The sequence below is a fragment of the Phyllopteryx taeniolatus genome, chromosome 13 (assembly GCF_024500385.1).
Source record: "Phyllopteryx taeniolatus isolate TA_2022b chromosome 13, UOR_Ptae_1.2, whole genome shotgun sequence".
Classification (NCBI taxonomy): Eukaryota; Metazoa; Chordata; class Actinopteri; order Syngnathiformes; family Syngnathidae; genus Phyllopteryx; species Phyllopteryx taeniolatus.
Window position 1 is genome coordinate 23,845,223 of NC_084514.1, and position 27,811 is coordinate 23,873,033.

General features: G+C 39.8%; 2 protein-coding genes across 7 annotated transcripts in view; one reads left to right on the forward strand and one right to left on the reverse strand.

Moving 5' to 3' along the window:
- The window catches only part of dapp1 (dual adaptor of phosphotyrosine and 3-phosphoinositides), a 62,994-nt gene that overhangs the window by 18,468 nt on the left and 16,715 nt on the right, over positions 1-27,811 (reverse strand). Inside the window, exons 9-10 of one of the 6 annotated variants that reach the window (XM_061794602.1) lie at positions 27,500-27,615; positions 18,087-19,042 (exon numbers count right to left, since the gene is read on the reverse strand). The exons of 3 other annotated variants lie outside the window; for them this stretch is intronic. In XM_061794602.1, the coding sequence (XP_061650586.1) occupies positions 27,535-27,615 (81 nt within the window). In that variant the 3' untranslated portion in view covers positions 18,087-19,042; positions 27,500-27,534. Of the gene's footprint in view, positions 1-18,086; positions 19,043-26,948; positions 27,455-27,499; positions 27,616-27,811 lie in introns of those variants that run through there. 2 more of the 6 variants (XM_061794605.1, XM_061794606.1) reach the window with 2 other exon arrangements.
- lamtor3 (late endosomal/lysosomal adaptor, MAPK and MTOR activator 3) lies at positions 2,080-16,630 on the forward strand. Its single transcript, XM_061794607.1, has 7 exons — positions 2,080-2,217; positions 2,440-2,482; positions 5,476-5,510; positions 6,342-6,400; positions 12,720-12,853; positions 15,878-15,941; positions 16,389-16,630. The coding sequence occupies exons 2-7, from the start codon at positions 2,474-2,476 to the stop codon at positions 16,460-16,462; spliced, it is 375 nt and encodes a 124-aa protein (XP_061650591.1). The 5' UTR covers positions 2,080-2,217; positions 2,440-2,473; the 3' UTR covers positions 16,463-16,630.

Here is a 27,811-nt window from a genome sequence, read left to right on the forward strand (position 1 = left end):
AGATGTGATTTGAAAAAAAAATATTTATATAAAGATATTTTTAAAATCCTTAATTACAAAATATTAGGGCTAAACAATATATCGAAAAAATATCCTTATCGCTATAATGATATGTGCAAAGACGTGTAAGAAATTAATACATATATGGTATTGTGTGCTTTGTTGCGCATTTGTGCCATTTATCTGAGTTTGATCAATCAGATGCGACCTTAAATGTGCATCGCCATCCACCACCCTAGATAGTCATCTCCTATTGGTTAAAACGGACCCACAGGCGTACAATCTCAGAATCTCAGCAGCAGTGGGCAGAGGAATTATGGCAGACGTGGGACAGGAGGAAATGAACGGGCGAAAGGGGGGGGGGGGGGGGTACCCCTGAACTGGTCGCCAGCCAATCACAGGCCACAGGGAAAAAACAACCATTCTCACTCACATTCACACCTACGGGTAATTTAGAGTCTTCAATTAACCAACCATGTATCTTTTTGGGTAAAAGGTCAGACTAAATCGTCAATCTATTGAGGTGGAGCTGACATTTCTCATGTTCAGGTAAAGCTGCTTTTTGTAATATGTCAAAGATTCAATGTTTTATCAGTTTATATACAAAATATAACGTCAATGAAGCTGCTGTCTGTTGAAGACCAATTAGCCTTGTCACTGTGAGCTGTTTATTGTAAAAATAATAATAAAAATGTTTTTAACTGACAATGACCATTTATTGTTTTCCTGAATATTGGTGGTTTTGGAGATAAAGGGATTCTGCCCAACACCAGGATGTTGCTTGTATATTGTTTAACTTTTTGTCTTTTTTACACAGTATTCTATCTTTTTAAATCTGTCCAAAAACGTTGAAAAGCAATTTCTCTTTTGTTAGCTGTTCATGAAATTTTGTGCATGCATGCTACGTTGGCTCACATTCTGCATTTCCTGGGGGGATTAGCCCAGTTCATAGAACCGAGTGACACTCCTTGTAACTAGCGACATCAAACAGTCAACAAAAAACACTCTATGGCATGGTGTCAAGCTCATTTTTGTCACGGACCACATCCCAGTTATGGTTCCACTTGGAGGGCCGCTATGGCTGCAAACCCATATGACTATATGATTGCCTCATATTATTACACAAGTTAATGGATAATTACTTTTGAAATCAAAAGCCAGTAAAAACTGTTCAATTACAGTATGAATCAATTTTATTTTAAAAGTGGGGTTGGTAATAAAAAATGCTTGCAATATCTCAATATTTTTAAAAGTGAAGCCAATTTGGAATTTGGTATTTTAGCAAGAAACACAAAGTCGATGCACACTCTCGCGGGCCACATAAAATGACGTGGTGGCCCGGATCTGGCCCCCGGGCCACCAGTTTGACACCTGTGCTCTATGATGATAATGATGTGTTTGCCCAATATTTGAAATAATTGAAAGTTGAAAAAAATATACCTGATACCTGGATAGAAATGCTGACTTTGGTTTGTCTCTAAAATTGATGAGTATTTACTGTGAGGAGTGTACAGTACAGGCTACAAACAATCTTTCTTTCTTCCAAAAATTCACCCGTTTGATTTTGCAGCATACGGCTGTAACAAGGTAGAAGGCCACTTCACTTCTCTGCCACTTCACTAGTTGTGTGGTAGTATTGAGGAATATCGTGTGAAGCATACTGCAAGGAAATCTTGCTATATTTGGATTTGCACAACTGTGCCCTCCCTTACGTTTTCTATAATACTGAAATACAATTCCTCAATGAGGTAAATGTATGTTCAATTAAACTGAACGCCAACATTTTATACGGTGAGGAAAGCGCTTTAAAAAAAAACAACAATTAATAATACCTGATGCGTCCCATCACCATATCAACTAACTGCAGTTAGAGAAATCTGCATTTACTCCTGTTAAATATTCGTCAACAGTGCGTATTCGTACAAATGCATGTATGCATGCACAGTTCTTACTTTCAATTAACTAATATGTAAGTGTCAGGTTGAAGTTGAAATTGGGTCGAGGTGCTTTTGCGGCGTTGCCTTGCGCCAATTGCGCGGCGTTGCCTTGCGCCAATTGCGCAGCTTTGACGTTCCTCAACTGTTCCTCAATAGGCGGAAAGAAAACAAGCAAGTCATGTGATTTGTGCTCGTGACCATCGACGTCTCCGCAGGTGGCTGTGGCTTTAGAGCATCTTACCACAGTCCGCATAGCTCGAAATTACTTCTCAGAGAGCAAGTATGTGGAGTTGTTTCGTGTTTCTCAAAGCGTTTTAGCTCAGTTACTTAATGTATTCAGCTCGTGTTGTTTATTACACGCATTTAGTTGGCACGAGGGGAAATGGTGACACGGAGCAAACTCGCGCTAGTTAGCTTGCACGTTAGCATTCGTCGATGTTCGAGTTGTTAACTTTGGGTCGTTGTTATGAATATTGGATTTATTAATTGTTTTGTTCAATAGAAGGATTGAATGACTCGCGAGGAGACTGGTCACCATGGCTGATGTGAGTATTTCCAGCTTTGTACGTGGTTTTTACTGACGTTTCGGCACAGATGTTGCATTGCGTTTTCATTAGTCTCTCCATGTTGGGTGAACGTTACATATGGTTATCAATATCGTCAAATATTGCTAAAATAAAAAACTACGAAATGTACTTAAATACATAAGACGACAGTATGTACAGTATTTAATTATCAGCAAACTTGTATTAGTGTATACTTTTCTGCGGTCAGCCTCTACTCGAAAAGAAGTCAAGCCAGCCGCCCCTAATTTTGTGTATACTAGGCATTACGGTAATAAGCCGCCAACTAGTGACGAAAGCCACCTTCAAAATAAAAGCCTCCAAATAATACGTGGATATCTATGCATACTGATTAAAAATAAAAATATCCTTTCGGTATCTCACCACCAGTTCAGTTTTGGGGGACACTACACCACCCCTGGTCTCCACCAAAAGAGGTCCCATACGAATCTGATGTTCCCTTTCAAATAATACATTGCTATCAATGCATACTGATTTTTAAAAACGGATTAAAAATAATCCTTTCGGTATCGCAACAACAGTCCAGTTCTGGGGGACACTACACCACCCCAGGTCTCCAACAAAAGAGGTCCCATCCAAATCTGATGTGGCATTTCAAAATAAAAGTTCCCTGAAATATGCATGTTACACTGTCACTACCACTGATTTAAAAAAAATCATTTAAAAAATCCTTTCGGTATCGCAACACCAGTCCAATTCTGGGGGACACTAGACCACCCCGGGTCTCCAACAAAAGAGGTCCCACCCAACTCTGATGTGGCATTTCAAAATAAAAGTCCCCTCAACTCTTCGTATTTCACTGTGAGTTCCACTGATTTAAAAAATTCATTACAAAAAAAAATCTATGAGGTATCGCAATACCAGTTCAGCTCTGGGGGACACTACACCGCCCCAGGTCTCTGACAAAAGAGGTTTAATTCAAATCTGATGTGGCATTTCAAAATAAAAGTCACTTGAAGTATGCATATTAAACTGTCACTACCACTGATTTAAAAAAAATCATTAAAAAAAAAATCTATGACGTATCGAAACACCAGTCCTGTTCTGGGGGACACTAGACCACCCAAGGTCTCCAACAAAAGAGGTCCCACCCAACTCTGATGTGCCATTTCAAAATAAAAGTCCCCTCAACTCTGCATATTTCACTGTCATTACCACTGATTAAAAAAATAAATAAAAATAAAATCATTAAAAATAATCTATTAGGTATCGCAACACCAGTCCAGTTCTGGGGGATACTAGACCACCCCAGGTCTTCACCAAAAGAGGTCCCATCCAAATCTGATGTGGCATTTCAAAATAAACTTCGCCTGAAATCTGCATAGTTCAAGTCAATACCACTTCTTTTAAGAAATTATTAGAAATAATCCCGTTCGGATCGTAAAACCTTTCCCCTTCATACTACACTGTTTTTATTCATATATATTACAATATTTCACAAAAACATTCAATTCTAAAATAGTTTTCTGTTTCTGCAACACAGAAAAAATTTTGGTCTGAACATATCTTTTACCTGAGAGTCTGTGGGTTTCCATGACAACAGAAAACTCTATGGATGATTTTACTCTTTATGTTTATGTATTTATATACATACATATTTACCTTAGTGGTCACATTTGTCTGTTAAATCTGTTTGAATGTTTTCATGGAAAATATTTTAATAACTTCCTGTTTGGGTAAAATATGCCTGATCCCACGAGACGTCTGGTGTGTTCTTGCGTGGAGCCCCAGATCGAGGGAGATTATCAGTGGTCTTGTATGTCTTCCATTTTCTAAGAATTGCCCCCACAATTTATTTCTTCACACCAAGCTGCTTACTTATTGCAGATTCAGTCTTCCCAGCCTGGTGCAGGTCTACAATTTTGTTTCTGGTGTCCTTCGACAGCTCTTTGGTCTTGGCCATAGTGGAGCTTGGAGTCTGACTGTTTGAGGTTGTGGGCAGATGTCTTTGATACTGATAACGAGTTCAAACAAGTGCCATTAATACAGGTAAAGAGTGGAGGACAGAATAGCCTCTTAAAGAAGTTGTTGCAGGTCTGTGAGAGCCAGAAATCTTGCTTGTTTGTAGGTGACCAAAAACTTATTTTCCACCATAATTTGCTAATAATTAAAAAAAAAAAATCAGACTGTGATTCATCCATATTCTAAACATACTAGAACAGCTAAACTTTATTTAGTTCATCCGAGTGACTTTAAATGGTAACGTGTGTTCTGACTCCCATTTAACATTAGTTTGAAACTTCCACATCCCTACTTATCAGTCTGGTTCAGATATGTGTAACCACTTTTTTTTAATTTTTTTTAATTTTTTTATTTTTTTATAAATTACTTCCACTCTAAGATTTTTATTTTTTTCCAGGTGTACAGGTTATAAGTCACATCAATGGTGGAAAAGATTTTGAAATGATTTATTTGTCTCATTGTTTTATACCATTCAAAACCTCACATTTGTTACAGGGTTTTGTACTTTATTTTTATTTCTTTATTTATTTTTACAAGCATGGTATTACTTTGAGTGTTTTTCACTTTTTCTTTACACAGACAATAAGCATGGCAAACTAATGACAAATTCCAGTAACATTTCAGTTGCCAGTATCTGTAGTGACAGCTGGTGAGATTTCTCATACTTTCAACATTTCAAGGCTATGAATGGTGTAAAATGACTATTTTGCGCAGCGTCATAAGTATAAATCGTCACGCGCACACAAGAAGGCACTTTTAGTTACTGCGATACAGTTTTTCATTTTTGTTATAGTCATGGCAGAGAAGTGTTTTTCATAGAATTTTGACTTTACTGCTGCGTTTAGTAGGTTAGTGATAGACGTTACGATCTGTACAAATTTGGTTTATGTCGCTGACGTACGAACATAAACCAAGGACCTAAACCTTGTATATACTGTACCTGTAGGTGTTTGTCTGGTTCCTTTGCATCTAACATATTTTTCCTTCTATAGGACTTGAAAAGATACCTCTATAAACAGTTACAAAGGTATGTATGAGTGATGTGTAATATATTTGTGTAGATGCAGTTGATCATTAAGTCAAGCCATTTGTAAATATAATGGAACCTCAGTTCACAAACTTAATTCCTATAGAGTCACTGTCCGCAAGCTGAAATGTTTGCAAATTCAAGCAAAATTTTCCATTAAAATTAATGGAAATACGATAAATCCATTCTAGAACCAAGTTGCCTGGGAGCGTGGCCAGCGCAGATGCCCCCCTCCGCCGCACAAGCCTGCCATACCGCAGCTACAGTGGCGGGAAGGGCCGTCTTTTGCTGGTGTTAAATTCCCAAAACGCGCTTCAGCCGTATTGTCACGTTCTGTTACGTGCATTTCCTCGGTCTTAGGTGTGGCTCTCCATCCCCTGTTACTGCAAAACAGCTTTTACAGCACTTTGGAAGAAAAAAAAATCTCACTAAAAACAACACATGGGGGCACCCACCCCACCAGCGGGAGGTGACTGGACACCTCTGGGACTGTGACACTTTCCAGGAATTTCTAATAGCAACATCAGATGCGCTTTTCACTTTTGGGGCGCTATACTGAAGGCTAATTTAGAGAAAAGAAAAACCTAAATATTCTGACATGTATGGGAAATGCATGACGCATGGATCCAACAACTTTCAGTTTAAAAAAAAAAATAAAATAATTTAACAACTTGGTGTTTCGTATGTATGCTGTCTATTGGCGAACTGAAGCATAGTTTGTGAAGTTAAGCAGTGTTTGTCTGAAAAATTTGTTCCTAAAGCACTTTATTTGTAAACAGGGGTGCTCGTGAACTGAGGCTCCACTGTAATCTATTGTCTGCTTTCATGCAGTGTTGAAGGTCTTCATGCAATCGTGGTTACAGACAGAGATGGAGTCCCAGTTATCAAAGGTATTAAACCAATATGGTACCTTTCAGACATACAGGTACATCTCAGTAAATCTGAATAGTGTCAAAAGCTTAATTTAGTGAGGCAGTTCGTTTGAAAAAGTGAAATTCATAGTATAGAGCTACACTACACACACTCGAAGTGAAGTATTTCATGATTTTTAAAATATGTATAGTGTTGATGTTTATAGCTTACAGCAAACAAAAAAGCCAAAATTCATCATCTCTAGAAACTAGAACATTGTGCAGCAAAGAATCAGGAAACAATAAAGGTTTTTAATGTAGAAATTAGGCAGTAATTTGCCCTCAAAGTATTTCCCCAAGTGTTGAATGGATCTATGTAATGTATGTACCGAAATAAATGAACTTTTCAACCATAGTCTTATTTATTGAGATGTACCTGTATTTTACTTCAACCTATGAAAATATCAGAACGATCGCCACAATATTTTGGATGTTATGGATGATGGTGTTTTCCTATACTCTATATGCTTCTTCATTGGTTTTCGCCACTTTCTTCTTCGCGGTCGGCGGACTGAAGGCATCAAAACTGTGGGAAACGACATTTTTTAATTTGAACACTTCCGGGAGAACCGGAATGTTAGTCCCGGTTCCAATCGATTCTCGATGTCTAACCCTATTATACACTATACTGCCGAAAGTATTCGCTCACCTGCCATGACTCACATGTGATTTTAGGTGATATAGGGTTAACCCTTTATTTAACCCGGTAAAACCTTTATTTAGAGATAAAATCTCTTTTTCAAAACCCAAGAGGCAGCAGAAATTATACAGCCAAAAGAAATTATGCTATATTATTATTATACTATATGTACATCACATATTAAAAACAGTAAAAATAAAGACTAAAAAATTGTGATGTTAAAATCTATGGCATCTAATTTAAAAACAGTGACAAAGCCTAAATGCTTTCAGAATCAGAATCATCTTTATTTGCCAAGTATGTCCAAAAAACACACAAGGAATTTGTCTCCAATTTGTCTCCGGTAGTTGGAGCTGCTCTAGTACGACAACAGACAATTGACAGAGAACACTTTTGAGACATAGAGAAAAACAGTCACTGAGCAATAAAGGGTTGCTAGTTATCTGGTAATGCCGGTACAATTTTTATTTATTTATTTGTTTGACCATTGTGCAAAAAGATGCAGAGTCCTCTAGCACTGAGAGCAGTTTGAATGACTAATATAGCAATAGTCCGGTGCAATGACCATTGTGCAAAGGGCACCGAGACTTCAAGGATTGTATGCAGTTTAAAGTGACTAGTAGCGCGATAGTCTCGGACAATGTTGATTCTACAAATGTTGCAGGTACTCCTCAGTCAGTGTGCAAGTGGGGCAGATGCTACTCTGGCATGAGTGGCCAGTATTGGTCAACAACAGATGTGCAAATAGTGCAGCGTGGCGAGACTATTACAGTGAGTGCACGGGTATGAAAAATTGGCCTAACAGAAATGTAACAACAAACTCAAGACAAAAAAATATATATATAAATAAATTGGCAGCATGTTGCAATGGAATTGTACGTTAGCTGTTTAAGAAGTTAATTGCAAGAGGGAAGAAGCTCTTGGAATGTCTGCTAGTTCTAGTTTGCATTGATCGGTAGCGCCTACCTGAGGGAAGTACATACATGGTGTTTTTTTAATTCATTCAAATTTGGCAGCCTTAAATAAAAAAAATTTGCCCTTTTTAGTGCGTTAAGGACTATACCTATGTGCCAAATGTTTAAGTGCAATTTTTTTGAAGAGTGAGTCTGATTTGTTTTTTATTTCTGAGATTTTATTTATTGTTCTAAATTACAATGCCAAGGTTCATTGTTCTTTAGAATTGAAATTTATTTTTTCTTAAAAAGGATGTACTTTAATTATTATGCTCTATAATATCTTTGGCATAAAAAAAAAAAAAAACATCACCGATACTATCATTTATCGAGATAGGTTTTGGGAAAATATATCATCCTAAAAAAATTTGCTTTCGTGCCAGGCCGAAACATAATATATTGACAGAGAGCAAGAGCAATGGATTTGACAAAAATATTGTACAAATTGTACATATTAAAATCTGCAATATAGTGGGACTGTGAAGCAACAACAGTAATAAAGCAGGGGATTACTGCCTCTGTACTTCATGATGATAAGTTGCAGGGACTCATTGTTCCAGGGCTGGGACTCACTGTTTTCAGATGTGCATCCTGGGAATCACATAGTCTCAAGTGTAAAATGATCGATGAGTTCAGGGCTTTTCTCAGCAATTTTTAGGTGAGATTAAAAAAATAAATGAATTAGGTCAATTAATTACAGATCATAATTAATTAAGCACTCTTTTTAATTGCTTGATAACATATTTATACTAAAAAAAATAGGTACACACACACTATATTGCCAAAAGTATGCACTCAAATGCCTTGACTCTCATGTCAAATCGGTCCACTGTTCGCAGCTATAAATAACATCTTCAACTCTTCTGGGAAGGCTGTCCACAAGGGTAAGGAGTGTGTTTATGAGAATTTGTGACCATTCTCCCTGAAGCGCATTTTGAGGTCACACTCTGATGATGGATGAGATGGTCTGGCTCTGTCTCCACTGTAATTCATCCCAAAGGTGTTCTATCGGGTTGAGGTCAGGACTATGTTCAGGCCAGTCAAGTTCATCCACACCAGACTTTGTTATCCATGTCTTTATGGACCTTGCATCATCCATTGGTGCACAGTCATGTTGGAAGAAGGGGCCAGCTCCAAACTGTTCCCACAAAGTTGAGAACATGGAATTGTCCCATATTTCTTGGTATGCTGAAGCATTCAGAGTTCCTTTCACTGGAACTAGGGGTTCTGATTATTTGGATGAGTGAGCGAATACTTTTGGCAGTATAGTGTATATTGAAAATAAATCCTAACTTTTTACCTATGAACCCTTTTTGTACACAAAGGAGCAGACTTTGTTGTGAAAATGATGAGTGGCACTTGGCATAGTGAAAGATACCTGCAAAATTCACATTAATTTAGAGTAAATCTGAATTGAATTAAATTGTTTGTTTGTTCTGTAAAGTTTTTATTTTTTGAAAACAATGTTTTTGTATGCGGCTGATGCATGGTTCAATTTGTGCACAAACAAAATATATATCCACAAATGTTGAATCAAGGCAACAAGATGTTCTTAACAAACAAGAATAGTTGCCTTGATTCTGCCTTTGCAGATTACCATGACCTGGATGACTGAGAGTCTACACAGACAATAAAACATATACATTTTGAATTTGAAAGAAACCGTATTTTATTTTTCTAATTAAGCAGGGCTCCGTGAATGCGTGCATGTAATTTGCGGGGTTCGGTACCTCCCAACAAGGTTAAGAACCAGTGATCTACAAGTATACAGTGGGTACGGAAAGTATTCAGAACTCCTTAAATCTTTTCACTCTTTGTTATATTGCAGCCATTTGCTAAAATAATTTAAATTCACTTTTTCCCCCTCATTAATACACACACAACACCCCACATTGACAGAAAAAATTTAATTGTTGAAGTTATTGCAGATTTATTAAAAAAGAAAAACAGAAATATCACAGACATAATTATTCAGACCCTTTGCTGTGACACTCATATTTAACTCAGGTGCTGTCCATTTCTTCCGATCATCCTTTAGATGGTTTTACACCTTCATTGGAGTCCAGCTGTATTTGATTATACTGATTGGACTTCATTAGGAAACCACACAACTGTCTGTATAAGACCTTACAGCGCACAGTGCATGTCAGGCAAATTAGAATCATGAGGTCAAAGGAACTGCCTGAAGAGCTCAGAGACAGAATTGTGGCACGGGACAGATCTGGCCAAGGTTACAAAAAAAATTCTGCTGCACTTAAGGTTCCTAAGAGCACAGTGGCCTCCATAGTCCTGTCCGTTTCGGACAACCAGAACCCTTCCTTAGAGCTGGCCGTCCGGCCAAACTGAGCAATCTGGGGAGAAGATCCTTGGTGAGAGAGGTAAAGAAGAACGCAAGCTTTATTCCAGACTGGGCCGACGGAAGCCCCTCCTCAGTGCAAGACACTTGATAAAAAAAGAAAAACACCTGACAGACTCCAAGATGGTGAGAAATGAGATTCTATGGTCTGATGAGACCAAGATAGAACTTTTTGGGCTTAATTCTAAGCGGTATGTGTGGAGAAAACCAGGCACTGCTTATGACCTGTCCAATACAGTCCCAACAGTGAAGCATTGTGGTGGCAGCATCATGCTGTGGGGGTGTTTTTCAGCTGCAGGGGCAGGACGACTGGTTGTAATTGAAGGAAAGATGAATGTGGCCAAGTGCAGCGATATCCTGGACGAAAACCTTCTCCAGAGTGCTCAGGACCTCAGACTGGGCCAAAGGTTCACCTTCCAACAAGACAATGACCCTAAGCACACAGCTAAAATAACAGAGTGGCTTCAGAACAACTCCGTGACTCTTGTTGAATGGCTCAGCCAGACCCCTGACTTAAACCCAATTGAGCATCTCGGGACAGACCTGAAAATGGCTGTCCACCAATGTTCACCATCCAACCTGACAGAATTGGAGAGGATCTGCAAGAAGGAATGGCAGAGGATCCGCAAATCCAGGTGTGAAAAACTTGTTGCATCATTCCCAAAAAGATTCATGGCCGTTTTAGCGCAAAACAGTGCTTCTACTAAATACTGAACAAAATGTCTGACTACTTATGGATGTGTTATTTAAATTTTTCTTTTTTAATAAATCGGGACAAATTTAAACAATTCCGTTTTTTTCTGTCAATATGGGGTGCTGTGTGTAGATTAATGAAGGGGAAAAAATGAACTCAAATGATTTCAGCAAGGCGGCACGGTGGACGACTGGTTAGAGCGTCAGCCTCACAGTTCTGAGGACCCGGGTTCAATCCCTGGCCCCGCCTGTGTGGAGTTTGCATGTTCTCCCCGTGCCTGCGTGGGTTTTCTCCGGGCACTCTGGTTTCCTCCCACATTCCCAAAAAAAACATGCATTAATTGGAGACTCTAAATTGCCCGTAGGTGTGAATGTGAGTGCGAATGGTTGTTTGTTTGTTTGTATGTGCCCTGCGATTGGCCGACAACCAGTTCAGGGTGTACCCCGCCTCCTGCCCGATGACAGCTGGGATAGGCTCCAGCACGCCCACGACCCTAGTGAGGAGAAGCACCTCGGAAAATTGATGGATGATTTCAGCAAATGGCTGCAATATAACAGTTAAAAATTTAAGGGGGTCTGAATACTTTCCTTACCCACTGTACATGTAGAATATACATATATGAAGGACAGTCTCGTTGTGATAATAGTTAATTTTAATCAATTTTGTAAGCCAAAATATAATTTCAATTGGTTGATTACATTTCATTAACAATTTTTTTTTTCATTCTTTATCGTTAACTATAATAACCTTGCTGCCTCATAGACTGAAAAGTGACTCACCTGTTCTGTTGAAACAAGCTTCCATTTGTTTTTCTCTTGCATTCATCTCACCCAAAAAAATTATAACAAGCATTCACATCACACTTGTCTATTACATTTTCAAGTGTTTATCAAGTACTATGATCAGCCAATGTTAATTTATTTAATATTTTTATGGTAATAGCATTGTTTTAAAAGTCTCAAGAGGGGTTGGTGTGAGATTCAACACGCTAGCTCTAATCAGCCTTGTACCCTTTAGCTCAGGGATGGGTAAACTTGATGAGCATGAGGGCTGCACTTGTTTTATCTATACCCCCACCAGGCCAGATTGTGAGCATGCTGCACAGTACACCTACAGCCACCCATCAGGCTCCCAAATTGTAGATTAATTCATACACTATATGCATTTTCTTTACAAATGCTTTGTGCATCTATTCATTAATTCACTTTACTATTTACTTTCTTTTTGTTGGCACCGTTAACACAATATTGTTTTCAAGTTTTAAACAGACTCAATTAAAACTTTACTGGCTAATTTAGACACCAGGCAAACCGCTCATCTCCTTGCTGTGGAGGTGGGCAGAAGATGTACAACAAAATGTGTCCACGACCCCTCTCACCCAACCACCGCCGCCGACCCCTGCGCTATACTCTTGCAGATTGTGTTAGATTGTCCTTACAAAGTTCTAAATGTACTGCAATGGGAGAAAAAAAAAAACACATTTAAGCACACTTATGTTAGCACTAATAGCACATTTAGTAGTCCTTCTTGTCTGTTTCATGATGTGCAGATGCTAGTAATTCATGTCAAGAAGTACAAGTAGTTCATGATTATGATGTTCCTGTAGCCTCATGTGATAATAGATAATAAATTATATTTCTGCAATCCTCCTGCAGTTGCCAATGATAATGCTCCAGTCCATGCTCTGAGACCAGGCTTCCTGTCCACGTTTGCTCTGGCAACAGATCAAGGCAGCAAGTTGGGCCTCTCCAAAAACAAGAGTATTATCTGCTACTACAACAGCTACCAGGTCAGACAGTTGGGGTTGTAACATACATTCATTCATCTTCCGTTCCGCTTATCCTCACTAGGGCCGCGGGCATGCTGGAGCCTATCCCAGCTATCTTCGAGTGAGAGGCGGGGTACACCCTGAACTGGTCGCTAGCCAATCGCAGTTGTAACATACAATAATTGGGAAAAACTAATGGTATAATGGTTCCAAAACATTAAAAAAAAAAAAAAAAGGCGTTTGCCCAACATGGAGGACTTTGTCGTGCGCAAATGCACAAACACTCGCCCAACGTGTGTGGTTAAGGGGATCCTTGGTCCTACCATTTATTAATGACAACCACCATCTTGCATAAGATAAAGAAAGACAAGAAATAAGTTTCAAATCAGGACAGTTGAAGTAATGTCGTGTTGAATTAGAAAGTGATGGCCAATGTACGCACATGTTGAAGCAAGGATGAGTGCAGCACGATGTGTGTGTGGTGACGGGGAAGGAAGCACATTTAAATTAAAATGGTTAATTTAATGGTAAATTTAAAATGGTATAGTAAACAGAGTTTTTGAAATTTTTTGCATACAGACAATATAAAAATTAGCCATATTTGCACAGAGTTGCAAAAATGTCTGACACTGTCATTTGCATAACATTCCTATATGATGTGGATGCACCAGCCGCTCATCTGCTCTGTCTTGTCCAAAAGCATATTTTTATATTCCAGGCTCTGACATTAACGGTGGCTTTATGGCCCTTGGACATTATGGCACTGTGTACATACCTTGCAGGCGCTGGCCTGACTGGACCAGTACAAATTTTATAATTAAATATTTAATTGTTTTATTTTTTTAATCCAAAACAACTAAGTACACAGAAGTAGTATTTTGTTTAAGGCTTAAATACAGTATAAAGACTAAATATGAAATCATTGAAACTTATTGCGTTATATTATGAACATACAGGGCCAGTCCCAGTTCGGACAAGGCCACCACAACTTGGCTCATGATCAAAAGGTGTTAATGTCGGACCCTATTTGGGGTGAGAATATGAGCTATGAATGAATGTGACATACTTGCACAAGCACCTGTCTTCCGTTTGAGAAATGCCTTTTTCTGTTTACAGGCGTGAATGTTTGCCCCATTCCTGATTTTCTTTTTTCTTTTTTTCTTTTTTTTGCATATTTGTCACACTTAAATCTTTCCCATCGTCAAAAAAATTCAAATATTAGTCAAAGACAGCACAATTCAACACAAATGCAGTTTTAAAAGGTTTTTGTTTTTTTATTAAGGGAAAAAAACTAATTCAAACCTACATGGCCCTGTGTGAAAAAGTGACTAACACTCCCATTAAAACATAACTGATTTATCATACCTCAGTTCAATTTCTCTAGCCAGGCCTGTTACTGCCACACCTGTTCTCAATCAAGAAATCACTTAAATAGGACCTGCCGACAAAATGAGGTATACCAAAAGATCCTCAAAAGCTAGACATTATGCCGAGATCTAAAGAAATTCAGGAACAAATGTGAGAGAAGGTAATTGAGATCTATCAGTGTAGAGAAAGTTATAGCCATTACTAAAGCTTTGGGACTCCAGCAAAATGCAAAAACAGAGAACAGTGGGGAACCTTCCCAGGAGTGTCAGGCCAACCAAAATTAACCAAAGATCGCAGCGGCGACTCATCCAAGGGCCCCACAACAACATCCCAAGAACTGCAGGCCTCACTTGCAACAATTAAGGTCAGTCTTCACGACTCCATCATAAGAAAGAGACTGGGCAAAATGGCATGCATGGCAGAGTTCCAAGACGAAACCCACTGCTGAGCAAAAGGAATGTTAAGGTTCACCTCAATTTTGCCAGAAGACATTTTGATCCCCACGACTTTTGGGAAAATACTCTATGGTCTGACGAGACAAAAGTTTAACTTTTTGGAAGGTGTGTGTCCTCTTACATCTGGCATAAAAGTAACACCGCATTTCAGAAAAAGAACATCATACCAACAAAATAGTGTGTTGGTCTGGGGCTGTTTTGCTACTTCAGGACCTGGAAGGCTTGCTGTGATAAATGGAACCATGAATTCTGCAGTCTACCAAAATATCCTGAAGGAGAATGTCTGGCCATCAGTTTGTGACATCAATCTGAAAATAACTGGTTCTGGAGCAGGACAATGGTCCAAAACAGTCCAGCAAGTCTACCTCTGAATGGGTGAAGAAAAACAAATTAAAGACTTTGGAATGGCCTAGTTAACGTCCTGACTTGAATCCTATTGAGATGCTGTGGCATAACCTTAAAAAGGCGGTTCATGCTCGAAAACCCTCCGATGTACCTTAATTACAACAATTCTGCAAAGATGAGTGGGCCAAAATTCCTCCACAGTGCTATAAGAGACTCATTGCGAGTTATCGCAAACGCTTGATTGCAGTTGTTGCTGTTAAGAGTGGCCCAACCAGTTATTAGGTTTTGGGGGCAATTACTTTTTCCACATAGGGCTATGTAGGTTAGGATTTTTTTCTCACTTAATCCTAAAACCCTTCCTAAAACACCATTCATTTTGTGTTTACTTGTGTTTTCTTTGACTAATATTTAAATTAGTTTGATGCTGAAAGCATTTAAGTGTGGCAAACATGCAAAAAAAACAAAAAACAAAAAGAGCGAAATCAGGAAGGGGGCAAACACTTTCAGACCACTGTATATGGGAATGATAATATCACCGTCGTCATCATAAAATTTTGATATCATGTGCCACCCACATTAGATACCGTAGGCAAAAAAAGCTTTGCAATTTAACATAGCCAGTCTGTCAATGGTCCCTGATTCCGATTGGGGCTCATTTGGGCAAATTCACTATGGTATGTTATGGTAGCATTTTATTGTCAGTCCTAAACATACCTTAATTAAGACTTAAATGTGCTCATCCTCTAAATACCCATTGTTCACAAATAATAGTTTCCTACAAGGAATTGAAAAATGAATAGTTCACCTAAGAAACCATCTTCTTTTCTGTAGTCCTCTTAGATTAAGTTCTGACATGCCTGTTGTCTATGTTCAACAGATTGTACAGTTCAATCGGTTACCTCTTGTGATCAGTTTCATCGCCAGCAGCAATGCTAACACAGGTAAACAACAGTCAGTCTTCCCGTTGGCAATATATTAATCAACCTTTAGCCTCTTACAGTGAGATTGTGAGGTGTGATTCTACAAATAGTCTTGTCGGGCTCAGAGATCGACACTCAGTTCAAATAGTGGCGCACAGAGTCCAAAGCAAACATGTTGAAGCAGCATTTAGTTATTATGCTGCACACAAATGGAATAAGTTGCCAACAGAAGTGACGTCAGCCCCAAGTGTGAATGTTTTTAAGTCCAGGATAAAAATTCCACTTCTAAATTATCTTTCTTGCAATGTATGCAGTTTTAATACATTTTTTTTCTCTTTGTTTTAAATGTTTATAAGCAGTTTTTTTTCTTTGTTTTTAAATGCTTTTAATCATGTAAAGTACATTGAGTTACCTGGTGTATGAAATGCGCTATATAAATAAATTTGCTTTGCTTTATCTTTTTCTCAGGTCTTATCATGAGTTTGGAGAAGGAGTTGGCTCCACTAATAAATGAGCTGAGGCAGGTAGTAGAAGTGACATAAAGTTTGACAAACCATCAAAGCCTCAGGGATCAACAGAGGAGAACCCCCTTGTGTTTTGTTGGCGTCTTATACTCACTTCAATCAAGATTTAACATACACTCTGCTGTGTTGAAAACCAGTTTTTTCCTTAATCTAATACTTGAAGTCTGAATAAATGTTTGATTTTAATACATAGTTATAACTGTGCTTTTTTTCCTTTTGAAGTTTTTGATACACACGTGGATAGAATTGATGGTACCCCTCTGTTAATGAAAGGAAAACCCCACAGTGGTCACAGAAATAACTTGAATCTGACAAAAGTAATAATAAAAATGTAATGAAAATTAACCAATGAAAATCAGACATTGCTTTTGAATTGTGGTTTAATGGAATTACTAAAAAATATAAATCATGAAAACAGGCCAAAAACGATGGTACCCCTAGAACAGATTGGAAATAATTTGACCATAGGGATGTTAAAACAAGGTTTCTCCTCCAACAAGCATTAGAGTTGTCTTCAAACTTATAATCAGTCAGTGGGCCTGTTTAAAGGTTGACAAGTAGTCACTGTGCTGTTTAATGATATGGTGTGTACTACACTAAACATGAAAGCAAAGGAGAGAATTGTTTCAGGAGATTAGAAAGAAAATATAAACAACTGCATGAAAGGTAAAGACTATAAGACCATTTCCAAGCAGCTTCATGTTCCTGTGACTACAGTTGGACATATTGTTCAGAATTTTTTTTTGTCTTGGGTTTGTTGTCACATTTCTGTGACATTTCTGTGCACTCGCTGTAGTAGACTCGCCACACTGCACTAGTTGCATAGCTGTTGTTGACCGATACTGGCCACTCATGCCAGAGGAGCATCTGCGCCATTTGCACACTGATTGAGGAGTATCTGCAACATTTGCACAAACAACATTGTCCCAGATTATCGCGCTACTCGTCACTTTAAACTGCTCCTTGAAGTCTTGGCGCCCTTTGCACAATGGTCATTGCACCGGACTATTGCAATATTACTCATTCAAACTGCTCTAAGTGCTAGAGGACTCTGCATCTTTTGCACAATTTTCAAAAAAAAAAATTGTACTGGCATTACCAGATAACTCTTAACCCTTTATTGCTCAGTGACTGTTTTTTGTCAATGTCTTTATGTCTCAAAAGTGTTCTCTGTCAATTGACTGTCTGTTGTCGTACTAGAGCGGCTCCAACTACCGGAGACAAATTCCTTGTGTGTTTTTTGGACATGCTTGGCAAATAAAGATTATTCTGATTCTGAAATTTCAGGTCCACGGGACTGTAGCCAACGTCCCTGAATGTGGCCGCAAGAGGAAAATTGATGACAATTTGAAGAGACGGACAATACGAATGGTAACCAAAGAGCCTAGAACAATACAATACAATAAATAAAGTGCAATAAAATCTCAAGACTATCAAAGTATTCTCCAGGTAGAGAGAAATGTGCTGCCCAGTATCAAAGCTTGATCACAGTCATGGGTCTTGCAACAGGATAATGACCCATAACACATAGAAAAACACCCAAGAATGACTAAGAGCAAAACAAAGGACTATTCTGAATTGGCCTTCGATGAGCCCTGATCTAAATCCTATATCTGTGGAAGGAGCTGAAACATGCCGCCTGGAGAAAGCACCCTTCAAACCTGAGACAACTGGAACAGTTTGCTCACAAAGAGTGGGCCGAAATACCTGCTGAGAGGTGCAGAGGTCTCACTGAAAGTTACAAAAATCGTTTGAAGTGATTCAAAAATGTTGTGCAACAAAAATATTTTTGTCGTGGCCTGTTTCATTAGTTTGTTTTTAAAATAATTCTGTTGAACCATAATTCAAAATCAATGTCTGATTTTTATTGGTTAATTTCCATTAAAAAAAAATTTAATTACTCTGTCAGATTCAAGTTATTTCTTTGACCACTATGGGTTTTTCTTTCATTCACAGAGGCTTACCAACAATTTTATCCATGTGTGTATACAGTTGCAGGTGGAAATGCTCAATCCTGCTTTAATAATGCTTAATCCTGCTACATTCTCCTCTGCGTCTACGCAGAGGAGAATGTAGTCTTATCCAGTAGCTTTCATGCCACCAACAAATACACAATTAGTAACTCACTGTTTTGCACTAGCTTTCTTTATTTTGGTTCCACATAATAGACATAAAACACAAAAAGATACCACAAGTGGGGAAAAAAAGCTTACTGTACAAAGATGCCTCTAAAAATAGACCCAAAAATGCATGATTGAATGTTCTCTTTGAGTGAGTTTCAAATAAAATGACCGCTGAATCAACATTAACGTACCGCTTAGATGTCCATATTAAAAGGACAAATACTGACCTTTTGAATTAGTGCAATGACATGGGATACCTGCTTTATTGTTGAATGATACTTTGATGATTTAAGAACTACCGTCTTTCAATTCATAGCAAAGACTCCCATTAGGGTATTTTTAATGTTTTTCCAAATTATGACACTTGGCATAGGCAGTCTAATCAAGGAAGTGTCCTTTCTTCAATTTGGAGCGTTGTCCTTAATGTGCAGTAACGTTTCAATCTCTTCACTCATGGACCTTTCTGTGCCTGTGACTGGAAAAATGTGAAATCCATTGTAACGTTTAAGGGATAGTGTTTAAAGCAACATGGTTAAAAGGATGTAGGTGAAACATTGCACAAGGGAAAATATTGCAAGACATTTTTAAAATGTTTGTGCTGATCATAGCACAAATGTTCCCTGAGACAATTGAACTTCCATGACTTACTCATGAACTACATACATCCCTTTAACATTTTGTGACCTTACAATCATCAAAAAATGGAAAAGGAGTATGACATATCTGCAAACCTACCAAGACATGGCCATCCCCCTAAACCAGCGTTCGGCAATAAATTAGGCCTCGGGCCAATTCTTTCCTGACCATTCAATTGCAGGCTAAAATAAAATTTTTCATCTGACAAACTCTGCTTTAAAGAACTTATGTTAAATAAATGATTTCGCTAAAGGCTGTTATTAATTCTCATCCCTGGGATGTGTATAGACAGTCCCTAACACAGACGGTAAACCAAAAATACAGTAGAATCAAGTGCTGTTATTGCATATACATTTGTAATGACAACAAATCCAGTTGTGATTTTTAATAAAGAGTTCCCAAAATTGTCCTCCACATATTACACGTGATATCGTGGAAAATGTAGTTATGAGGCCGAGTACGGGTGTGTATGAACTGAATGTTCGGCAAATATCAAACGTCTAAATGTAAAATATCTTAACTTTCTCTTCCTCATTCCACAATACGCCAAGAACAATCTAATCGTCAGATTTACATCAAACTTCACCGAAAGCAAAAATTACAAAAGTTCATCACGTCGATACACCTGTTATTCGTGTAAAAATCCTATGAACGTGTGCGCTGACCGCTGAGCTAAAATCCCAGGGCGCCAGCTCAGCGGCCAGCACCCTCTTTAAGGATCGGGGAGTGAGGTTTCTCAATGCACATCTGCACAGCTTCGTTTGCTCCCGTTACTCGAGGGGCACGTCTCGCCCGATCGATTGCAAAGCAACGTTCAGACAGGCGAGGTCCGTTGGAAGTGACGATGATCTATCCTGCAATTCCCATTCGTTTTCACCACTATTTTTTTGTATGATTAACGTACATCCCTACTAAACAGTTAAAGCCGGCGCAGCAGCCGTTTTGTAGACATCTGCACTGAACGGCGATGCTGCATTTCGGTCACTTAGGCTGTCGTTTGGGCAAGTCAGCCAAACAGTGTATTTCTTCTGACGTCGGTACGTCACATGGGTTACGCAGCTAATCAGGTGCTTAAATACTGTAACAAGGAAGTGAAATGAGTGCTGTAGCAGCCTTTTTTCCCCCGCCATTGCGCTGGAGTTAGCCCGGTTGACTATCGTGTCTTGACAAACGTCAGCTGGCGGGCCAGATATAATTTTTCGGTGGCCCTGTTACGGCCCGTGGCCCGCAGGTTGCCGACCTCTACCCTAAACCACCAGAATGAGTGGGGAAAGCACATGTCAGAGAAGCAGCCAAGAGGCCCATCGTCACTCTGGAGGAGCTGCAGAAATCCACAGCTCAGGTGGGAGAATCTGTCCACAGGACAACTAGGAAGTCATCCATGCCACAAATCTGGCTTTATGTAAGAGTGGCAAGAAGAAAGCCATTGTTGAAAGAAAGGCATAAGATGTCCCGTTTGCAGTTTGCCACAAGCAATGTAGGGGACACTGTAAACATGAGGAAGGTGCTTTAGTCAGTTGAGACCAAAGTTTTTTAACTTTTGGGCCTTTAATTCAAAGCGCTGTGTGGCGGACAACCAACCCTGCTCATCATCCTGAACACACCATCCCCACTGTGAAACGTGGCAACATCATCCTGTGGGGATGCTTTGATGGGAAGATGGATGGAGCTAAATAAAGAGCAATCTTGGAAGGAAAAGCCTGTTAATCTTCCAGCAAGACAATGACTCGAATTATAAAGCCAGAGCTACAATGGAATTGTTTAGATTTAGATAAAAGAACATTCATGGATGGCCATGTCAAGGTCCAGACCTAAATCTCATTGAGCAGGGGTGTCAAACGTACTGCCCGTGGGCCAGAACCAGCCCGTCGGGCTCCAATCTGGCCCACGGGCATTGTTCTGCCCGTCAGGCAAGTTTTAATTCATTTATACATACATTGTTGTGAAAAGATATTGGCCCCCTTCTCAAATTCTTATTTTTTTTGCATCGCTTCCCCAGTTTAATATTTAAGATCATCAAACAAATAAATATCACACAAATACAACCCAAGTGAACTTAAATGCTGTTTTTAAATGGTGACAAAATGTATTAAGTTAAAAAAACAAAAATTCAAAGTTACCTGCCCCTGTGTAAAAAAGTAATTACGCCCTTTGTTAAATCATGAATTAATTGTGGCTAATCACAATGTTTAGTTATTTTTCACTGATCACACCCATGCATGATTACCTCCAAACCAGTTCAATCAAGAAATCAAACAGAATCTGTCCCGACAAAGTCAAGTCGGACAAAAGATCTAAAAAAGCTGTGTGGGGGAGAAAAAAAAGACACGATTCAAAGAAATTCCAGAACAATAGAAATAAAGTAATTGGCATCTATCAGTCTGGAAAGGGTTACAAAAGCGATTTCTAAAGCTTTAAGATGCCAGTGAGCCATAGGGACAGCCATTATCCTTACATGGAGAAAACATGGAACAGTAGTGAACCTTCCCAGGAGTGGCCTACAAAGATTACCCCAAGAGAAGAGCAATGACTCATCCTGGAGGCCAAAAAGGAACTCAGGACAACTTCTCAAGAACTGCAGGCCTCCCTTGTCTCAGTTAAGGTCAGTGTTGATGACACAACAATAAGGAAGAGACTGGGCAAAAATGGCATCCATGGCAGCGTTCCTAGGCGAAAACCACTGCTGACCAAAAAGAACAAAGGCTCTTCTTCCATCCAGAGTTGTTCTGGAGCCACTCCTTTTAGCTGTGTGCTTAAGGTCATTGTCTTTTTTTAAGGTGAACCTTCGGCCCAGTCTGAGGTTCTGAGCACTCTGGAGAAGGTGTAGTATATTTTAATAGTACCACAATCAGAGTTCCTTTGCAAGGGCCAAATGTTTGGAGATCTGTATTCAAGCCAACCATCTTTTCATTGAAGTTCTACATCAAAGGACTTCCTTCAACCATTTGTATGTTTATTAGGGTTTTCATTCTCCGCCCAGATAGTAACATGTCTTGGGTTCACAACAGGTGTCCCGGTCTGCAAAGAGGATTGTTTTGCATCTTGTAAGATGAGGGAACTGGGTGTGAGCGTAGCTAGAAGGTGAGGCGCCAGCAGGCGAGTGTGATTCCAAATATGGTCATGAGGAACGGCCATCTGCCGGGTGCGGCCAGGGAGGGGCTAATTCCACGCCCAGAGAATTAAACCTTGATAAACTGAGCTCCAGGGGTTTTCGGGGGATTTTTCGTTGTTCTGGCAATGTAAGCAGCTGTTATGACACTAAGGCTTGTTCAATAAATCGAATTAGCCCAAACGCCAAGTGTCTCAAAGTCTTCATTCATCCCATGCCCGACGGACGTCGGAGTTCTCCCGGGTGACCTCCGACTCGGAACCACAGGCAAAAAAATCCACCTCAAAGGTTTTCATTAGGCTTTACACGATCAGGATTTTTCGGGCCGATCACCAATCAGCGAGTTTAAAAAAACGATAACCGATCACCGATCCGATCACAAGATGGAGGAATGTGTCCATTTAAATGACCTGTTCATTTACTGTACATACTTGTGTACTTAATTGCTCAAAAAATTATATTTACAATAAATAATGTATCTTTGTTCCTCTATATATGCCAGTGAGGCATAGTGACAGACAACTAATGAATGGTCTTCTATTAGATGGCAGGAAGTAAATACAGTAATTAATGGTATATCATAAAGGTTGGAAATCACTGCTCGCGTCAGATCGTGTATTCTAATCAGTCAGGTCAAACCAACATTACATGACAGAAATAATGGGTGCTAACTTAGTGTAATGAAATTATTTTTAATGAAATGACTTCACCCACACCAAACTTTAGAGCATGATTCGACAGAACCGCGGCATGTTTACGTCCAACTGTTCGTGCTAGCAGTAGCTTGCTAGGCTACATAACGTTTTTTTTTTATTGCCTGCTTGTGAGCCGTATCATATTAAAAGTACATGAACATACCTAAAGCATGCCTTAAACGAACGTCCTCTCCTGTCCTGAGCACCGGTGACCACCAACACACGTTTTTCCCCATTTTGTCCTTATAATACAGTCGGCTCGCTCCACTCTTGTTGTCGTCGCCACAGTAACGAGTGTATCCGGTCGCATTTGAGTTGACAAGATAAAGCGTATTTGAGTTGACAAGATAAAGCCCAGTGATCATAAAAAACGGGATGCGGTGGTATCAGAATACAAGATTTTATTGCAGTAGTCTGACATAGTGCAATCGTGAAAGAGCAAATTTTGTCTTGTAGTCTGATCCGGCATTACATGTTGTCTGTCTCCGACGTGTTGTCGGTCCCACACTGCCGACATTTTTAATTTATTGATTTATTTTTTTAAATAACTTCATTGGCCGTCAGATATTTACAGTACTAGTCAAAAGACACGCGGCAAGGCTAAAAATAAACTAGCTTTTGGATTCAAATATACCGTGCACGCAGCGACGCGGAGTATATGTCTTTTGCGGATCGGCGAATTATGACATTAAAGCCGATCAGCATAAAATGCTAAATATCGGCCAATACCGATCAGCCCGATAAAATTGGTGTAAAGTCTAGTTTTTATCCAGGATATCCCTGTACTTGTCCGCATTCATCTTTTCTTTGATTGCAACCAGTCTCCCTGTCCCAGCAGCTGAAAAACACCCCCACAGCATGATTCTGCCACCACCATGCTTCACTTTTGGGACTGTATTGGACAGGTGAGGAGCAGTGCATGGTTTTCTCCACACATGCCACTTAGAATTAAGGCCAACAATTTCTATATTGGTCTAATCAGACCAGAGAATCTTATTTCTCACCATCTTGGAGTCCTTCAGGTGTTTTTTTAGCAAACTCCATGCGGGCTTTCATGTGTCTTGCACTGAGGAGAGGCTTCTGTCGGGCCACTCTGCCATAAAGCCCCGACTGGTGGAGGGCTGCAGTGATGGTTGACTTTCTAGAACTTTCGCCCATCTCCCGACTGCATCTCTGGAGCTCAGCCACAGTGATCTTTGGGTTCTTCTTTACCTCTCTCACCAAGGCTCTTCTCCTCCAATTGCTCAGTTTGGCCAGACAGCAAGCTCTAGGAAGGGTTCTGTTCGTCTCAAACGTCTTCCATTTCAAGATTACGGAGGCCACTGTGCTCTTAGGAACCTTAAGTGCAGCAGATTTTTTTTGTAACTTTGGCCAGATCTCTGCCTTGCCACAATTCTGTCTCTGAGCTCTTCAGGCCGTTCCTATGACCTCACAATTCTCATTTGCTCTGACATGCACTGTGAGCTGTAAGGTATTATATAGGTGTGTGGCTTTCCTAATCAAACACAGCTGGACTCCAAGGAAGGTGTAGAACCATCTCAAGGATGATCAGAAGAAATGGACAGCACCCGAGTTAAATATGAGTGTCACAGTAAAGGGTCTGAATACTTATGGCTGTGTGATATTTCAGTTTTTCTTTTTTAATAAATCAGCAAAAATTTCAACAATTACTTTTTTTTCCTGTCAATATGGGGTGCTGTGTGTACATTAATGAGGAAAAAATGAACTTAAATAATTTAACAAATGGCTGCAATATAACAAAGAGTGAAAAATTTAAGGGGGGAATCTTTCCGTACCCACTGTGTGGGACAAAAAGTATTTAGTTCTCCCACTTAAAAATATGAGAGAGGCTTGTAATTTTCATCGTTATACCTCACCTGTGAGAGACAAAATGAGAAAAAAAATCCAGAAAATCACATTGTCTGAATTTTTTTATTTTTTAAAAATAATTTATTAGCAAATTATGGTGGAAAATATGTATTTGATCAATAACAAAAGTTCATTTCAATACTTTAGATAGCCTTTGTTGGCAATGACAGAGGTCAAACATTTTCTGTCTTCACAAGTCTTCCCAAGGTTTTCACACACTGTTGCTGGTATTTTGGCCCATTCCTACATGCAGATCACTAGAGCAGTGATGTTTTGGGGCTGTCGCTGGGCAACACAGACTTTCAACTCCCTCTAAAGATTTTCTATGGGGTTGAGATCTGGAGACTGGCAAGGCCACTCCAGGACCTTGAAATGCCACTCCTTCATTGCCCGGGCGGTGTGTTTGAGACCATTGTCATGCTGAAGACCCAGCCACATTTCATCTTCAATGCCCTTGCTGATGGAATGAGGTTTTCACTCAAAATCTCACGATACATGGCACCATTCATTCTTTCCTTTATACAGATCAGTCGTCCTGGTCCCTTTTGTAGAAAAACAGCCCCAAAGCATGATGTTTCCACCCCCATGCTTCACAGTAGGAATGGTGTTCTTTGGATGCAACTCAGCATTCTTTCTCCTCCAAACCGTTTTTACCAAAAAGTTATATTTTTCTTTCATCCTACAAACTGTCATCTGACCATGTGACATTCTCCCAGTCCACTTCTCGATCATCCAAATGCTCGCTAGCAAACTCCAGACGGGCCTGGACATGTACTGCCTCAAGCAGGGGGACACGTCTGGCACTGCAGGATTTGAGTCCCTGGAGTTGTGTGTTACTGATGGGAGCCTTTGTTACTTTGGTCCCCCAATGTGGTTCTGGGATTTTTTTATCACCGTGTTTGTGATAATTATGACCCCACGGGGTGAGATCTTTATGGAGCCCCAGACCCAGGGAGCTTATCAGTGGTCTTGTATGGCTTCCATTTTCTAAGATTTGCTCCACCAGTTGATTTCTTCACACCAAGCTGCTTACCTCTTGCAGATTCAGTCTTCCCTGCCTGGTGCAGGTCTACAATTTTGTTTCTGGTGTCCTTTGACAGCTCTTTGGTCTTGGCCATAGTGGAGTTTGGAGTGTGACTGTTTGAGGTTGTGGACAGGTGTCTTTTATACTGATGAGTTCAAACAGGTGCCATTAATACAATAATGAGGGGAGGACAGAGGAGCCTCTTAAAGAAGTTACAGGTCTGTGAGAGCCAGAAATCTTACTTGTTTGTATGTGACCAAATAATTTTCCACCATAATTTGCTAATAAATTCTTTAAAAATCAGACACTGTGATTTTCTGGATTTTTTTTTTTCCCCCTCACTTTGTCTCTCATAGGTGAGGTATACCTATGATGAAAATTATAGGCCTCTCTCATCTTTTTAAGTGGGAGAATTTGCACAATTGGTGGCCGACTAAATACCTTTTTGCCCGACTGTCGTCTATGCTCTCAAGGGAGACAGCAACACTGCCGCCCACACTTTTTTTTTTTTCAAGTTGAAACTGCGTTATGTTTGTCTCAAAAATAAATGCGCGTGCCCGCTGATCCATCAACACACCTCCAACAATTCACAAGCAAGATTGAATATTTACAACTGATAAGTAATGATAAATGCACACACATTAAAAAACACATGTAAATCGCGGATATATTTGTGAATTTGAAAAACGTGCACATATTTTGTAGATTTGGGGAAAAAAACGTAAATCGTCGATATATTTGTGGATTTGAAAAATCATCTCTCCCCATACCTGAACTGGTGGCTAGAATTCACAGGGTGGCTAGAATTCACAGGGCAAATATAAGCAAACAACCATTTGCACTCACTCACTCGCACCTATGGCCAATTTGGAGTCTTGGATTAACCTCCTATGCATGTTTTTCAGACATGGGAGGTTGAGAGACATGAGAGAAACCCCACGCAGGCACAGGGAGAACATGCAAACTCCATACAGGTAAGGGCGGATTTGAACCCTCGTCCTCAGAACTGTGAGGCAATTTGCTAGCCAGTCGCCCACTGTGCTTCAAAGGTTTGTGTTTCTTTTGCAAAAAAACAAACAAAACAAAAAAGAACTTTGGAAAAACATGTTTTCCAAGACTAGGGAGAATATTCCAGCATATGGACTGATGAGGTGGCACGGTGCGTGACTGGTTAGCACATCTGCCTCACAGTTCTGATGACCGGGGTTCAAATCCTGGCCCCGCCTATGTGGAGTTTGCATGTTCTCCCCGTGCCTGCGTGGGTTTTCTCCGGGTACCTCCCACATCCCAAAAGCATGCGTGGTAGGTTGATTGAAGACCCTAAATTGTCCGTAGGTGTGAATGTGACCGCGAATGGTTGTTTGTTTGTATGTGCCCTGCGATTGGCTGGCAACCAGTTCAGGGTGTACCCCGACCTCTCACCTGAAGATAGCTGGGATAGGCTGCAGCACGCCCGTGACCCTAGTGAGTATAAGCGGTCCGGAAAATGGATGGATGGACGGACTGATGAGATGAAAGTTGAGCTTTTTGGAAGGTGTGTGTATCTCGTTACATCTGGCACAAATGTAGCACAGCATTTCAGATGAAAGAAAATCTTACCAACAGTCAAACATGGTGATGGTAGTGTGATGGTCTTAGGCTGTTTGCTCCTGCAGGACCTGGACAACTTGCTGTGATTTATTGAAACCGTGAATTCTGCTCTTTAACAGAAAATCCTGAAGGAGAATGTTCAGCTATCAGTTTGTCACCTCAAGCTGAAGCACACTTGGGTTCTGCACCAGGATAATGATCCAAAACACACCAGAAAGTCAACATCTGAATGGCTTAAGAAAACAAAATGAAGGTTTTGGAGGGGCCTAGTCAAAGTCCAGACTTGAATCCAAGTGAAATGAAGTGGCATGACCTTAAAAA